This window comes from Periophthalmus magnuspinnatus, chromosome 17 (genome assembly GCF_009829125.3).
Source record: "Periophthalmus magnuspinnatus isolate fPerMag1 chromosome 17, fPerMag1.2.pri, whole genome shotgun sequence".
NCBI lineage: Eukaryota > Metazoa > Chordata > Actinopteri > Gobiiformes > Gobiidae > Periophthalmus > Periophthalmus magnuspinnatus.
In genome coordinates this window covers 14,624,196-14,639,420 of record NC_047142.1, presented here as the reverse complement: position 1 = coordinate 14,639,420, position 15,225 = coordinate 14,624,196, and the positions used below count along the sequence as shown (strand labels likewise).

General features: G+C 40.8%; 2 protein-coding genes across 7 annotated transcripts in view; one reads left to right on the top strand and one right to left on the bottom strand.

Annotated features, from left to right (window-relative positions):
- The first annotated feature begins 1,867 nt into the window (after positions 1 to 1,867).
- Positions 1,868 to 4,966, top strand: LOC129456981 (ferric-chelate reductase 1-like). The gene is made up of 5 exons (XM_055228243.1): positions 1,868 to 1,971; positions 3,807 to 4,008; positions 4,305 to 4,379; positions 4,705 to 4,778; positions 4,865 to 4,966. The coding sequence occupies exons 2-5, from the start codon at positions 3,807 to 3,809 to the stop codon at positions 4,964 to 4,966; spliced, it is 453 nt and encodes a 150-aa protein (XP_055084218.1). The 5' UTR covers positions 1,868 to 1,971.
- A 4,039-nt stretch (positions 4,967 to 9,005) lies between these two features.
- Positions 9,006 to 15,225, bottom strand: part of agla (amylo-alpha-1, 6-glucosidase, 4-alpha-glucanotransferase a) — a 41,518-nt gene continuing 35,298 nt past the window's right edge. For all 6 annotated transcript variants that reach the window (XM_055228339.1, XM_055228335.1, XM_055228336.1 and 3 more), the window contains 6 exons: positions 15,092 to 15,204; positions 14,669 to 14,880; positions 13,902 to 13,999; positions 13,741 to 13,828; positions 13,368 to 13,504; positions 9,006 to 10,514 (listed from right to left, as the gene is read on the bottom strand). In XM_055228339.1, the coding sequence (XP_055084314.1) occupies positions 10,397 to 10,514; positions 13,368 to 13,504; positions 13,741 to 13,828; positions 13,902 to 13,999; positions 14,669 to 14,880; positions 15,092 to 15,204 (766 nt within the window). In that variant the 3' untranslated portion in view covers positions 9,006 to 10,396. The remainder of the gene's footprint in view (positions 10,515 to 13,367; positions 13,505 to 13,740; positions 13,829 to 13,901; positions 14,000 to 14,668; positions 14,881 to 15,091; positions 15,205 to 15,225) is intronic.

Sequence of the window (15,225 nt, the reverse complement as noted above, 5' to 3'; positions counted from 1 at the left end):
AAGAGCATGATCATGATTTGCAGGACTAAAGAGGATAAACACATGCGGTATCCTGATTTTTGCCTGTCTAATGTTGTATTGAATGTTACAGCTAAAATTAAATATCTTGGGCATATCATCACTGCGGACATGGCAGATGATGATGATATTTATAGACAATGCAGGATGTTGTATGCACAAGCTAATACTCTTCTGTTCAAGTTCGGTTCATGCTCTGATGATGTAAAGTTAATGTTATTTAAATCATATTGCACACCACTATACACTGCCCACCTCTGGACTCAGTACAAAAAAGCCAGTCTACAGACGCTGCAGGTGGCTTATAATGACGCGTTGCGGGTGCTCTTGAGGAGGCCACGATGGACCAGTGCGACTGAATTGTTTGTCACTGCACGAGGGAATACATTGTAAGCTGTACTGAGAACTTTAATGTACAGGTTTATCTGCAGACTGAACAAGTCAGAAAATGAAATTCTACTGTCACTCACAAGCATAAGATGCAGTGCAATTCGCTACCAATCCAGAATGTGGAGACATTGGTATGGTTGTCTTTTTAAAACATAGATGTTTATTGTTTTGTATTGTTACTGTCTGTCTGTTTTTTGAATGGACCACGAGTCCGAAATAAAGATGAATTGAATTGAATTGAATTTGCATAATAATTTGGAACACGGTGTAATGTTGACAAGGGCCAAAACTTCTCTAAATGATTAATAATAATAATAGTTATGATTAAATTCATAAAAATAAATTACATCTTTATTTTGTTAAATGAAGGTTTAAACCATCAGGAAAAAATGCCTAAATTGTCCTTGGATTTTGAATGGGGTTTTTGATGTTGACATATATAGAGGTATACTGTTTTAGTACTCAGCGCTACTTCCTGTATTATTTCTTCAACTTTTTTCCAAAACTGCCACTTAACTGATGTGAAACTGTGATAAATATCTGCAGGTACGATACCACCAAACCAAGTTATAATTAGAAAAACATGCACGAGATCATGGTCAATATAGTATAAGTAAATCAACTAGTCACACATTATTTTTCAATTGGTCAAGTAGTAAAGTGATAATTTACTATGCAAATTATATTTTTTCAAACTAATGAAACATTGTTTTGGTGGCTGCTGGTTCATTTCTTGTTTAAGGAGCCATTGTAACTTATGAGCAAGAAACAACTATTCAAGTAAGAGTAACTTAAAGAGTAACTATCAGGACGTCATCTGATTTATAATTTGAGTACAACATTAAATAATGCACAAATCTGGTATTTTCAAAGGTGAGACACAAAAATGAGATAAACTAAATAATATCTGCAAGGAGCTGCAAGAAACACAAATTTTCAAATCGTTTCATTTTGTCGACATAAAGCTTTTTTCACTTGTAGACTTACTCACAGTGGAAAGAACCAAAACTTTCACTCAAGTAAGAGTACTGTTACTTCGATAAAAATATTACTCAGGTAACAGTAAAAGTATTTTGCAAAAAGTAGAAAAGTTCAAGTAAATGTAACTGAATTAACTACCCACCTCTGGAGTAAAACAAGCAAACACATTCACAGTTTCTCTACTGAGGTAATAGTGTAATTTTATTGCAAAACATGAATATCATAGTTACTTCTAATCTTTTAATCACAGGTGAATCTGAGAAGCCACTTATTCCTCCTCTACTTGTGTAACCTGTTTACCTTTATTTAAGCTCCATTGATTATTGACCAATACCAACTAACTGCACTATTGTTCTGACCACAACAGAAAAATCCCATTGGATCATTTTGTGAAACCCGATCACTCACGCTACCCAAAACTGGTTAGATTCACCCTACACAACACATTTCAGTTTTTCATAACGCTGCTGCCCTCCTGTCACACTACAATCTGTGTCTATTTTTGTCTTCACTTATTTGGAAATACCCAATTTGTTTGAGATCTATCGAAGCTTCTTATTGGGCCTTACCAATCAAAATAAGGTGAGATTTTGTCATTTTAGATTTTAACCGTCGTGACAAAAATTGTAATTATCATTTTTTTCTTCACTTTCACTTTGACTGAGGTGGGTAATGCAGGTGAAGTACCAAGTAAAAGTAATATTACTCAAGTTGAAGTAAAAAGTAAGAGTAACTGTCTGAAGATGATGTAATTGGACGGACATGTCACTTACAGACTTACTCACAATGGGAAAAGTAACCAAAATGTTTACTTGTACCTGATTAAGAGTACAACAATACAATGACTTGATGGTGTCAGGATGTCCAAAAAGTACAATTTCTTCAAAACATTGTAATGGTAACTGATTACTATTCACCTCTTTGTATACAACCTTCAATGTGACAGAATTCTAGGGTTTGCGGTTTAAATGTCAGATTGTAGATTTGGAGACCTGGTTTATTGTTAATACTGTAATTACTGGTCCTGTCCAGATGAAACAAAAACTGTTCAGCATCTTCTCCGTGAGCGTAAATGAACTAAGGGAAAATATTGTCTTCACTATTGTATTAGAAAGTACATAATGGCATATGGCAGTTGAAAGGACTGTGGCGCAGGGTTGTCAAAAGTAACGAAAATCAAATACTAATACTAATACTGAGACACATAGACTAGTATACGCCGATGGACCACTATGGAAACTACCTGGACGACTGAGGGATTACACAGATATAAGGCCACATGGTAATATAAAAGAAAGTACTACGATTTAATGTTGAAAATGACATTATATCCCATTTGGTCTTTCAAAAGTAAAGTCTATTCTTCCTGTGGTCCAAGTGAGCATAAATTTTACAATAAAAACATTACATTTATAATAACTTTACACTTTCACACATAACACGATCCTGTGCCAGTGTATACCACATTATGAAACATTTAGTAGTAATATATACAGTAATATTACATTGAGTACACATAAACCGAACGTGAACATATGCAATCTCCAATATATGTAATCAGTAGTCTAAATATGAAAGGACCAGAGACTGATTTACCATTTTAATAATAGAAGAAAAGGGTAAAAAGTATACACATCGTCTTATATTTGAGATCGCTGTACTCATTTTTACAACAATGTTTGTAATATGAGCAGATCATTATAAAGTGGAGTCAGTTTTAACACTCAGTAGTTTGGCCTCTTTCTCTTTATGTCACTTATGCACTTGTGGATAGAGAGATTAAGACTGTACAATGCACTTTTAGACCCCAATACTACACATTTAGTTTTTAAACCGTGATGTTTAACTTACTTTCATTAGTTTAATTATGAATCACATCTAGTTCATGTTGAAGAACGCAACTGCCCCATGGAATGTCACATCTTAGCCTTGGTACATTCATAAATGAACCTTTAAAACAGACAGTGTTGTTGATCAGCAAGATAACTCTCCATTAAACATATTGCAGAGATAATGAACCCGTACGCAGACAGTTTACAAAGAAAGATTGACCTATAGTTAAATCAAAACAGGGATAATAATAGTGATAGTCAGTATGCAAATATGTGTGAGGGTATCTATTAGGGCCCCAGACAATTATGCAAAATATGACTTTGGCACAGCTCACACTTGGACTTCACTAACAAACAGAAACTATAAACAACAGGTGTGGTAGTTTCAGTGTAGCTAACTCCGCCCTTCAGACAGATTTAAGGCAATCTGAGCAGAACTAAAGAAGACGCTTGGATGTGCGGCGAAACGTATTAACTCTAAAACATTTGAAGTACTGAATTTTTCCTTTTCATTGATGTAATTATCTCAGATGGAGGAAAGGGGCCTGTATTACTATTATGTTTTGATTTGTATCCCATCTGCAGATGCGAGCGTGGGCCTGGTCTGTGGCTGTGCTGGTGTGCGGTTGCTGGTTCGATTCCTCTCTGTGTTTCCCAAACGGCTCTGTGTCCCTATCCTGTGGAAGCATGCTCCCTGTACATGAACCCTACACTGCCAACACCAGCAGCCCCCCCTACACCCTGTCTACCTCTGCTGACACCTACAGGCTAGGGAACAGCATTACAGGTCAGCTCTACCACATCTGTCCGTAAAAAAAAAAACAAACAGTGCAGTTCAAATATGTTCAAAATGTAGTGTTAAAATTCTGAAAAGTGCATATTGAGGCCTTTACAACATGTAGCTTTGTAATGTTTAGATTTTCTTTCAGTTTTTGTTTTCATAATACTAGTACAATAGTTTTACTGTAATAAATAATTGGAACATCCACATTTGACAGTGTCCCTCAGTGGCTCAGATCTGATTTTTTTTCTGTTTTCTTGTATTTGTCTTTGAGAATAAAAGTGCTTAAATTGTGTTGTCAGTGACTCTGGAGGTAAACGACATCACAGGTTATTTTGAGGGCTTCTTTCTTCAGGCCCGGAGCAGCAACAGCCCAGGTAAACCAAGAGATTTCACTAAACAGTTGATTTAATTTATTTTTAGGAACTGTATGTAGCCTGCGCTTTTAGTTTTAAACCAGAGAGACTGCTTTTAGATTTAAATTAACGGGATTTCAGTATTGAACCTTGCAAACCAAATGAGAGACTCATGTGAGCCCATTCTGCTTTCTGATTGGACAAGATGGCCAAGTTATAATTTGGTGTTTTGGTTCTCATGTCTACCTCATATCCAGGATAATGTTAGGTCATGTGTTTGGAATTAAAAATCAAAATCTTACATACAGTGCTCTGTTACAAGTGGCTCTGTCTTGTTCTGTATCAGAGCTTTGGCCTGTTGGAGAGTTCAAGGTCCTCAACAATAGTATGTTCACTTCACTCTCATGTAACAGCAAAGTGGTATGTAACAAATCAAACAGTTGGAGTTATATGCAGCTTATGAATGTAAATAAAGATTAAGACTTGTGTCTTTGTGTCTGTAACAGAACTCAGCTGTCAGTCAGGCCAATAACGCCAAAAGAACCAAAGTGGAGCTGATGTGGGAGGCACCAAACAATCAGAAGTATGGAGATGTGTACTTCAGGTAAACAAGTGGAGGGTTCTGCATTTAAGGCTTGAATGCTCAGAACATGTTTGTTTTCACCTACCCCCTATCTCCACCCATGGGCCTGTACTTAAAGAAGGGGCTTTATGCTAAATCATTGTTCTGGAGCTTTCTGCCATGTTATACCATTATTCCCTCATCAAAAACATGAGTCATCTAGTGATCTCTCCCAGGCCCTATTTGAATCCTCCTTATGTTTAGCAGCATGATCCCCCCAGAGGTCAGCTCAGAAGATATGTCCTGATGTGTGTGTCCTGATGATGTGTGTGTCCTGATGATGTGTGTGTCCTGATCCTGTGTGTGTCTTGATCCTGTGTGTTGTGATTCTGTGTGTGTCCTGATGATGTGTGTGTCCTGATCCTGTGTGCGTCCTGATCTTGTGTGTCTTGATCCTGTGTGTGTCCTGATCTTGTGTGTCTTGATCCTGTGTGTGTCCTGATCCTGTGTGCGTCCTGATCCTGTGTGCGTCCTGATCCTGTGTGTGTCCTGATCCTGTGTGTGTCCTGATCCTGTGTGCGTCCTGATCCTGTGTGCGTCCTGATCCTGTGTGTGTCCTGATCCTGTGTGTGTCCTGATCCTGTGTGTGTCCTGAGCAGGGCCACAGTAGTGAAGAGCTACAATAAGTTCTGGCTTAATGTGACCAGTCCCTCTCTCAAACTAGAGACAAGTCCTGGAGCACCACCTGCTGTGAGTACTAAACGCCCACAGAACACACGAGGCTATACACAACTGTGTACAGAGTAGAGTTTGAATAACACTTTTAAATTAAGTGATGTGAACTCAAACAACCTATAAATGATTAAATGGGAAACGGTACAAAAAATCATTGTGTCATTGTAAGACATCATTCATCTTGCCTACTAGTCTCAATGTGGTGTGTTTGGTGGTGGTTGGAGGGGTTGATGGTGCAGATTGGCAGCCTCACTTTTGTCAGTCTATTTCAGGTCTGTTGTGGCTACAAAAGTAGCTTATCACCACTACCTAACGCTTTGAGAGTTTTCGCTAAGTTTGTAAAGTGCATTACAGGTGTAAGGCATTAGTATTAAAAATGGACAAATTGGACACTATACACATCAGTCTCTTACAACTAACTTTAAGACAGGTGTATCACACCCTGGCACTGGTAAAAGTCGGTGCAGCGTCTGCAGTGATGCGGTCGCTGTATCGGTCCGTTGTGGTGAAGAAGGAGCTGAGCCCAAAGGCGAAGCTCTCGATTTACCCGTCAATCTATGTTCCTCCCCTCACCTATGGTCATGAGCTCTGGGTAATGACCGAAAGGACAAGGTCGCGGATACAAGCGGCCGAAATGGGTTTCCTCCGCAGGGTGGCCGGGCGCACCCTTAGGGATAGGGTGAGGAGCTCAGTCACACGGGAGGAGCTCGGAGTAGAGCCGCTGCTCCTACACGTTGAGAGGAGCCAGTTGAGGTGGCTCGGGCATCTGCTCAGGATGTCTCCTGGACGCCTCCCTAAGGAGGTGTTCTGGGCATGTCACACCGGGAGGAGGCCCCGGGGAAGACCCAGGACACGCTGGAGGGACTATGTCTCTGGGCTGGCCTGGGAACGCCTTGGGGTCCCACCGGAGGAGCTGGAGGACGTGTCCGGGGTGAGGGAAGTTTGGGAGTCCCTGCTTAGACTGCTGTCCCCGCGACCCGGCCCCGGATAAGCGGAAGAAAATGGATGGATGGATAGTAAGAGTTAGCCAGTCTAGTCTAGTTCTAGTATATAATACATATATAATATTGAAAGACAGTCACCCAAATAAACCCTGTTACATATTTTGAAATAGTGAACAGAATACATGTGTGTTGTCCTCAGGTGGTGTCATGGACTGTGCTCCCCCTCTGCTCTCTCTCTCTGCTCATCCACTCCTGACACTAAAGAACCACCAGCCTCCATCTTCTACAAGAAACGAAACCTCCAGTGTCATCTCAGCCACAGGCCAAAACCCAGACTATTGCAATGCACTTCACTACACTGTATCAAATGTCTGACTTTCAATTCATTTAGTAAAAATGTAAACATGTCTTGGAAGTAAAGGGAGTTAAGATAATTAAAGCAGAAATTTGAATAGTATAATCTGTATGCAAATTGTATGTAGAAAATTATATAAAAAATTATTGTGATCGAGTTCCCTGTCCCATTTTATCCAGTTGCTACATGAATAAACTAAAATGCTTAAATACATAGCTGAAATGTGGAAGAGAAACAAAGTAAAAGTAGGAAAGTACAGATTAAGTACAGATACCTAAAAATTTGACTTGGGTACTTTTTACTTTTACTTTACTACATTTGAGAGCGGGTATCTGTACTTTCTACTCCACTACCTTTTAAACTGAACTAAAAAGTAAAAAATACTTTTCATATGATTTGAGGGGTTATTTTTACTCAGGATGTTACCATGAACATGATAAAGGTTTTGAGATCCAGCTTCTGCTTTGAGCAAACAAATATAAATACACAAAATGTAGAAATTGATTTGTATTACAGCACCTTCACCCCCCTCTGGAGTTCTAGTGGCGCCGCTCTGAAATCACCTGTTTCTAGTGAGATGAGTGGGCTTTTAATACGGTCAGTCCTCTTTTACGTCGTCCAAACCAGTGGCTGTGTGAACATGACCTTAGTTTCAGTGCAGTTCCTTCTACACGGAAACTAAGCTCCCACCTTCTGGTCAGATTGCTGATGGACACTGCCTTATATCCATCTGAACTAAAAAAAGAAAAAAAAGAAAGATTGCCGAAAGATCTTCACTCAAAATTTTTGTCGCGTTAAATTTTTCTTTTACTATGGATCATACCTGGACGCCTGAGAGATTACACAGATATCTTTTTTACCTCCATCAGTATTTTTACTTGAGTCAATGGATCCATTTCTATTCTCATACTTTTTAGATTCATATTGCAGTTTAAAAAACAACTTAATGTCAAATAATGATGTAGATTTAATTTTTATTACCAATATGTATTACTAGTATTTAATGGTCTAGTTTTATTCATATATTGGATCATCTCTTGCAATAAAACTTGAATGGGTGACCGATGGGAATACCAGGTACCGCAGTGGGGCAGCAGCGGATTTTGTGCAAACTGATGTTCCATTGGGCAAGACAATTCACCCAGATTCCCTTGTATGAATGTGTGTGTGTGTGTGTATGTGGGGGTGTGCGTGTGTGTGGGGGTGTGTGTGTGTATGTGAGTGGTGGTGGTTGGAGGGGCCAATGCTGCATGTTTTTGTGTCTTGGCGGCACGGTGACTGAGTGCCATCACTCATGTCTCACAGCAAGAAGGTTGGTTCGATCCCCGGGTCACCAGGCCTTTCTGTGTGGAGTTTTTCATGTTTCTCCCCGTGTCTGGATGGGTTTCCTCCGGGTACTCCGGTTTCCCCCATCAACCAAAACATGAACGCCCTTCGAGACAACTGTTGTTGTGATTTTGGGCGTTACAAAAATAAATGAATTGAATTGAATTGAATTGTTGACAGTAGTGAAGAGTGAATTAATAATGCAATGTAAACGGTGTCTTGTCTCGCTACAAAAATCCAATCTGAGGTGGGTAGAGTGGTCAAAAATTGTTCTAAGTAAGAGTAACATTACTTCAAAATAATATTACTCAAGCAGAAGTACAAAGTAGTGGTCCAAGAAAATAGTAAAAAAGAATTTGCAAAAACTACTCATGGAAGTAACTTAAACAGTAACTGTCAGGACATGACATCTGACTTATAATGTACACTTAATGTAATTTGAATGACAAAACATTACATAATGCACAAAATTTTCAAAGGATTGAAACAAAAACTAAGTCAAACACTTATCACTTGCAGGCTTACTCACAGAACCAAACTGTTCCTGTACAGTACAGTAAAAATATCACTCAAGTAGGAGTAAAAGTATGCTGCTAGAAAAGTACTCTGAAAAGTACAATTTCTTCAAAATGTTACTCAAGTAAACCCCTGAATCCACAGCAGTATTCTTACTTTTGAAAGATGGCATTTCCAAGTGAATCAAATGACAGACTACACATGCAGAGTATGCACCAGTTCTTTAATATGTGACATTTAGAATCACAACTAAGTCCACACTAAACATTTAGTGGATACAGTGACAGCAGCAGTGGATCACATACAGATGCATTCTGTTCTCCGTCCAGTGTCTGAAGGTGCATGGTAACAGTAGTCTGAACATAAGGCAATGAGAGCGTGGAAGACAATCTAAACTAAAAACACTACAAAGGGTCAAAGGTCACAGGGCTACAAACACAACCTCTCCAACGCGTATTATTAGATTATTATGAGTAATCTTTCTTTACAATTCCCATTTTTGTATAGTTAATTTATTTTCCCATATTGTAAAATGGATTTTCACCTTTAGTCAAATTACATTAACCGGTTTCGTCAATGACTACAATCACGTTAAACAGGTTTATTCTAACAGCAGTATATCTGTAGCGGCTCAGACATGTCCAATAACAAAACAGCAATTAATGAGGGAAATAGTTCACTGTACTTTATACTCATTTAAATCGGCAGGTACCTGATTTTAAACCTTGAGTAAGAAACCTGTTTTAGTTTGAACCTTTAGCTCCGCATACTGTGATATTTCATGACAGAGAATCAGGTGTCTGGGATAGTGTCAGGCAGTTAATTTTTCAAAATCCTAAATAACATGTGCCTGATTGGAGGTGACCGTGTCAGTAGCTTCTGTATTAGGTATTACCTTATAAAATATTATGTAAAATGAATAGTTCATATTTTCAATTTTTTTTCATTTAGCACCTTTTACCAAACAATTAAAATGGAATATAAAAGAGCATTTCTGTTGACTACAATATATTAAAATCAGGTACAGGCCCTTTAAAGTGAACACAATCCATTTTTTGCTACTAAATATGTGTATATGGTGTTTAAATAGTATTATCTGCTGTTCCTAGTCCATAGTTCCATTTTAAGGCAATTTTACTGCAAACTAGGTAAATTTGCAGCTTTCTGGTTTGTGCTGCCTCTGCTCTTCCCAGCAGTTGGTGACATCACACAGGACTGCCTTGATTACAGCCAGGTGTTTCTGCTTACAAACACCTGGCTGGAGGAGCTGAGTTTGAATTGTGGATACCTGTTAGTTCTTCAGGTATTACCAAGTTTAGCAGCTCTATTTGAAATGTGGGTGGAGCTTAGGTGTTTAGTCTCACATTAATATGTCTTAAAATGTTCACTGAAATTCCCTAATATTTAAATAATGTAACTAGTACAAATATGATTGCACAATGACACATGTAGACAGCTTAAATGCTAAATGCCCGGACAGTCCTTTAACCATGTGTACAGGACAGTCTGGCCTCTGTATTGCACATGTGTGATGCAGTGAGCAGATTTGGGTTAGTACTACACTGTTTGTCTATCAGGGTTCATATTGACTATAGTGTGTTTAAAGGTCATAGAGCACCTCCAACACAGTGGCCAGGGACCAGGCCTGAGTCTCACAGCTGAACGGACAGTACTGGCCATTCTCATTGGTCAACTCAGGGAGTCCTTTCCATGGAGACCTGTGGGAAGAGGAAAAGCTGGTTAGAAGAAGTAACTTGGATAGGTAAAATGTATTTATTATTCAAGTATGTACTCCTGTTAATAGGGCTGCAACAACTTTCACAATGAAATGGCAACCTAATCGTCTGTTGTCCTGTACAGCAATATTATGGTATGTCTAATGACAGGATAGACCAGGGGTGGGCAAACTTTTGGACACATGGGCCACAAAAGGTTCTAAAATTTGACAGAGGGGCCGGGCCAGGATATATATATAAGTCAGTGTATGGCACTCTGACTCCACTGACCTGTAGGCATAGGCCTACTGTAAGCTCCAGGCCTGCCTTTTAGGCATTGTGCCATTGTGCATGGAGATCGTCTGTCAAACGCATACCTATGTAGGCTTTGGGCTGTGGGCATGTTGATGTGCACGTCACACAATGGTTAGCGGCACTGATCATAACATATGAAGTTGAAATGGTCCTCTATGCACACATTTGTCTTTGTCCTGCGTTGCTGTGTTTGGCACAGTTGGGAGCACGCCTGTGTGCCTTGACACGCCAATTGCTCCAAGATGTCCCAGACAACGTGAAAATGCTGGCCCCAAAATTGCCGGTATATGCTGTGTAGATTCTGAGCTGCAGTTTATAGCCACTAATTCTCTCACAGCTTCTTTCCTCATGTCACTAAAGAGTGTGCGATTCTTCACTCACATGAAGATCCAAAACGAGCCCTAGGTTTGGTACACATGTGTTTTTTGCTCGAGTGCAAAAGCAGCACCTTTCTAATATGTGGAGTTTGAGCGGTTTGGGTTCCACATCTGTTCATCTATGTTCTGAGGAGGGTAGGATGCAGGGATGCTAGAGAGCTTGTGTGTAGCACACCTGAACGCAAGGAGCGAGCTGCCACGGTACCCACACATTGCCTCGGGGTGTTAGAGGAGAAGAGAACTGACTAACTGAACAAGTGCTGGAGTGTGGACAAAGCTACAGGTCCTTTTTGGTGCGATGGCCTCTTACAACCAGAGCCTACCTGCCACCATCCGGGCTCCCTCTCTTTTAAGGGGATCTTATTACAGTAGGTCTATGTCTAAAGGGTGGAGGAGTAGGGGCGTCATGTGGCCTCTCCTGCCATTATACATAAGCAAAATGATAAGCTCCGGGCTCTTCCCCTGTGCACTGCTATAAATCATAAAGATTGTGCACTCGGACCTGCTTAAAATAAGTGGCCCTTATTGAGCACATTGGAGAAACTAATATTAAAATGTGAAAGTCGTTATAACCTGTAATGATTAATGAAAAAAAAGTTTTAATTTAACACTTTTTTGTAATAGCCAATAAAGCCTGTAAATATGACTATTTGTTCTATGTTGTCATAATGATCAGTATAGTTTGTACTTAGGTAGTAGCTTCAAAAAATGATACTAATTGACACTTAAAATAGTATTGAAGCTAGATAGTAAACTAATTTGCTAAGAAATAGAAATCACATAAACAGGACAAAATTGGACCTTCCCTGATTAGTTTTAGAATGGTCTGTATGTAATCTCTAGCAGAACTCAGGTTTTTTAAACAATTATTGAGGTATCACAATGCCCCGATGACAGCTGGACCCTCTCCTCCTGGCCCTCCTCCACCCGCCTCCCTCTCCTCCTCGCCCGCCTCCCTCTCCTCCTCGCCTGGTCTTCCTCCTCCTCGCCTGGCCCTCCTCCCTCCTCGCCTGGTCGATTTTTCCTGTTGTTTGATTTTCCTGTTTGTTTTTGTGTGTAGGCAGCACGATGGCTGAGTGGCAACACTCATGCCTCACAGCAAGAAGGTTTGGTTCGATCCCCGGGTCGCCCAGGCCTTTCTGTGTGGAGTTTTGCATGTTTCTCCCCGTGCCTGGATGGGTTTCCTCCGGGTACTCCGGTTTCCCCCATCAAACAAAACATGAACGCCCTTCGAGACAACTGTTGTTGTGATTTTGGGCGTTACAAAAATAAAATGAATTGAACAATGTGTCAAGCCTTTTTTCAATAGCGTTCAGTAAATTGTATAAAACATTTTATTTACATAATGTATTGGGTTCTTATTGAAAAACCCCCCGAAAATGGCCTTTTCAAAAATAGTGTTTGTGACTTTCATCCCAGAAGTGCAAAAAACTGTGAAAAAATAATGAATAGATATTTACAGTCTACAGTTGCAGTGGCAAAAACACTGAGCAGGCTTTGGATAGCACTGGAGCTGGTGCTTGCAGAGCACACAGCTCTTTCCTTTAACACACACTGCCCCTGTGGTGGTGGGGGGAGGCCCCTTTTATAGCCTCTCCCCACAGAGGGGACAGCAAACATGAAGAAAAGTGTGGAAAAGGAACAATGGCTATGGTGAGAGGAATGTTTGAGCAAGTGTGCACCCCTGACTATTGCGATGGCTACGTGAGGAAAACCAGGGGACAGTGGTCAGGTAAGGAGTGTGCGAGTGTAGGGGCAGGGCTTCTCCATCACACATGGTAATGACAGTAAGGCCTGTTCTTAGACAAAGATGATAGACATTGGAGTATCCTATCCTATGCTTGGAGGAAAAGCAGATTGATTGTAAAACATGTCTGAATGACAAGTATCTAAACTGTCCCTTCATATCCACCAAGTTGCAAAACTTGCATTTTGAGGTGGTCATCTTACTTATGTTCATTTTGAATTTGAATTCCCTTCATGTAATAAAAATGAACAAATTGTTTAAAAATGTGTTGCAGCCCTTCAGTTCTTCACAACATCCCTGCATTATGTACACACTGTCCTTGTACAGACAGTAAACACTACACTGGACTCTGAACTGTTCTACGTGTGTTCACGTAATGCCTAGTGACCACAGAGTGAAGCAGGTGTGAAGGCCTACCTCTCCAGGTGAGTATAGTGTCTGGAAAGCACATTCTTCACCAGAGTCACACTTCTGCTGTAGAAACTCTCATCCTCCTTCTTCTTTGCAAAATAGAGTTTGGCTCGGAGGAAGTATCCCACAGGCCACAGCCACTCCTACACACGCAAACAAACACACACACATATCACTTCTGCACCATCACAGATGGGAACTGAGTTGTATTTTCACCTGCACCTGACTTCTTACTAGAAGGACCCACTGATGAACTCACATGTCCCATCTTAGTTAAGCAATCTACATTCAAGATTTTCTCAATTTCTACCCTCCATAAGTATGTCATTAATCTTTACATCTGCAGTACCCCTCTTCACCCAACTGAGGGCCTACTTACAGGTCCCTGGTGATAGTTGAAGCCCTTGGCTAGGTTGTAGTTGTCATTGTCCAGAGAGTTGTCATAGACGCCGCAGTAAACCATGTCACTGCAACAACACAATTCAGTTTAATATAAATGTATGTGTAGATATGAGCCTCATGTTCTCAGACAGAACTTACTCTGGGTCCAGGGTCTTCATGCCCAGAGGCCCCAGCAGTTTATTTTCAGCCATCTCCAGAGCGGTCCAGGCATGCTCCACTGTGAACAGCTCCGGAGCCTAACACACACACACACACACACACACCCCCCCCCCCACACACACACACACACACACACACACACACACACAGTATTACCATGGGCTCAGACTGCATGTGGTGCAGCTCCGGTAAGGTGGCCACAAGTATCTATTTTTGCCAATGTCAACCTCAGCCTTTTCCTTTAATAGTTATTGCATGAACTTGTGGTCTGGCGTGTGCAGCTTCAAAGGTGATGACACAACAGCGTAGCACCACTCAAGCACCACTGAGTGTGGGTGTCACATCACAACAAAACCACTCAAATACTGCAGCCACAGCTGGACCGGGTGGGGTCTGAGTGAGGTGTTAGTCTGCTTATCACGATGATTATTACAGAGAAAGTCATCTATTATAGAAGTAAACTGAATTAGATCAATGTAACTCATCCAATTTCATCCCTACTGACTGGGGAGGATCAGAAGGCAGTGCTGAAAGCATTGAATGAGTGACTTTCCACATAATAATTCAGTGCCTTGTAGTTAGAAAGAGAACCGGAGAGATACCAGACGCAGACTCGGAGTAGAGAATAGGATTAGACTGATGTATGTCAGGTACAGTGGTTATGTTTTCACAGATTACACTTCTATAAATACACTACTACAAGCACTCATTTACAGCTGTGTGCATGTGTAAGAGGCTACACGCACCACAACCATGGCAATGGTGAAGTTGGGCCGGAGCTGGTAGTCGCACCAGGGGCTGGAGGCTCCATGGCTGTCCTTGTAGATGCCCCTCTTGTGCACCAGCTCAGGGTGCTTCTCATTGGGGTCATGGGGGTCTCCAGACACCCAGAAGTGGGTCTCAAATGAGGCTTGGATCTGCTGGTTCCACTGGGCATAGGACACGAATGACTCTGTGCCTGAACACAACACTAGTGTCACTGTAGGTATTCATTTAAAGAGGACATATCACTATACAGCTATAATCTATAACACACGTAGGCCTTTTAAATCACAATACTGAGATAAAAAAATCACTTAATAGAGTCCACTGACTTCCAATTGAAAAATAGAACACTGTTTTCCTCCTGCCCCTTTATAGACACATTTAGACTGCTCTTATAAACGTACCATTGTTTTGGATTTTAACTCCATCGTAGGGGAACAGTCCCTTAGAGTGCAGCTCCACCACCCAGCGCACAGCAGACTTACTCAGCCCCACAATCTCCACTGCAGAGCCGTCTCTGCGCACAGTCCAGTGTTAT